Raw genomic sequence first — 1,884 nt, 5'->3', positions numbered from 1 at the left:
ATAATTGCGATACTTTAAAATAATATATATATGCCTATTATTATTATAATATATATATATCTATTATTATTTACATAGTTTTTGATTTGTGTTTTTTTTATAATGCTTTACAGAGAATATCGAAGTATAAATTAATAAAAGAAAAAGGGGAAAATAAATATATGATAACTTTAGTGGACCAAAATGTGTATAAAGTCGCATCCATTGCTATATTTATATTTTAATCCTTCCTATTTTCTATTTTCGATAGAAATATGTTTCCCGAAAACTTGATCAAATCCTGTTTTCAAAGTATAGGCACGGTCTATAAAAATGTAACAGTCAATACTCCTCAAGTTATCGCGAGCAACCCTTCACACACTCTTCCAATTTTGTCAGGAAACGCATCGAATCATTCAAACTCTCACGTTGTTTTACAGAGGGGATTGAAATACAATAACAATATGAATGTTTTAGGTTATATCCCTCGCTGAGATATAAATTTTTATTTATACTTGATTATCTATGTCCTTATGTCCTTGAAATACAGTTATTTATTAGAGAGACATGCATCCCACTTATTTGTTTTAAATCAGGCCAGATTAGAGAAAAAAAAACTTTAGTAGGACACATCCAATCGTAGTTACATATCCATTATTTTTCAAAATTTTATTATAAGACCAATTGATCCAAATTTTGTTTTTTTTATTGGACTATATTGAAAAAAAAAGTATACTATATTTCAAACGAAAGCGGATAAATTATAAACGCTGGAGGAAAATAAATTAGGAAAACAAAACATTTTAATAAAATTAATATGCCGACCTGCGAGCCAGATCCGGTCCGATTTAAAATTTTGGAACAATCCAACAAAAGGATTGCGTGTGGTCCCATTTGATTGGTCCGTTTCATTTTATAAGTGCGGAGAGGGTAAAGTTCGATACTAAAAAGATTAATAGGTTTAAGTAAAATGCGTATATATTTCTTGATTTTTTTTTTGAGTTTAGTATGCCTTTAATAAAAAATTTTACGATTAAAGTATTAACCTGTTCTATTCCATATGTGTTTGTTTTCAAGGAATCATAACATTTTCAACCGCTTTCGGTATAATAGTAGGACAGATGGGAGAAAAGGCTGGCATCATGATAGAATTTGTTAACGTGTTAAATGATATCATCATGAGACTCGTTTACTTGATTATGTGGTAAGTAAAAAAATATATATATATTATGTACAATATTTAAACTTAAAAAATATTTAAACTTAAAAAATATTTAAAAGAAATAAAGATAATCAAAATTATATTTAAAATTGTTCAAAAGCATATTTAAATTATTCTATATATATTGGTTAATAGGTACTCACCATTAGGTATTATGTGTTTGATAGCCGGTAAAATTCTGTCCATTGAAAACATAGCACAATTAGTGGAACAGTTGGGAATGTATATGGTAACCGTTATAACCGGTCTGGCCATACATGCTTTGATAGTTTTACCTTTATTGTATTTTGGTTTGACCAGAAAAAATCCTTACATTTTCATGAGAGGAATGTTGCAAGCCTGGGTCACCGCCTTGGGAACTTCTTCAAGGTTATACATAATAAATAATATACATATAAATTAGTACTCAATCAAATATTATCATGAAATTGTTAAAGTTTTAGGATATTTCGCCAAGGGATTGTTTAATTATATTTTTTTTTCATTGTTTGTACCTCCTGTGGTCTCCAACCCCCAATAACCAAAGTAAACAAGGAAGAACGTTATCGAAATGACATAGGGGTATATAATATGTACTCCTCACAGTAGTAATCTGAGGAATAAGCTATATCACTCCCTTTAACTATCAATTTGGTAATTATACAAAATTTCAGCCCTTTCTATTTATGGATGTTCCTTATTAA

The 1,884-nt window shown here is 28.7% G+C and overlaps 1 protein-coding gene across 1 annotated transcript; it reads left to right on the top strand.

Annotated features, from left to right (window-relative positions):
* Nucleotides 1–254: 254 nt before the first annotated feature.
* LOC135930659 (excitatory amino acid transporter 2-like) lies at nt 255–1,604 on the top strand. Its single transcript, XM_065467471.1, has 3 exons — nt 255–456; nt 1,057–1,183; nt 1,337–1,604. The coding sequence occupies exons 1-3, from the start codon at nt 255–257 to the stop codon at nt 1,602–1,604; spliced, it is 597 nt and encodes a 198-aa protein (XP_065323543.1).
* The last annotated feature ends 280 nt before the right edge of the window (nt 1,605–1,884 follow it).

Source organism: Gordionus sp. m RMFG-2023, unplaced genomic scaffold (assembly GCF_954871325.1).
Source record: "Gordionus sp. m RMFG-2023 unplaced genomic scaffold, tfGorSpeb1-WG-v2 contig_214, whole genome shotgun sequence".
Classification (NCBI taxonomy): domain Eukaryota; kingdom Metazoa; phylum Nematomorpha; class Gordioida; order Chordodea; family Parachordodidae; genus Gordionus; species Gordionus sp. m RMFG-2023.
The sequence above is the reverse complement of the archived record's forward strand: the minus strand, read 5'-3'. Positions and strand labels throughout refer to the sequence as shown.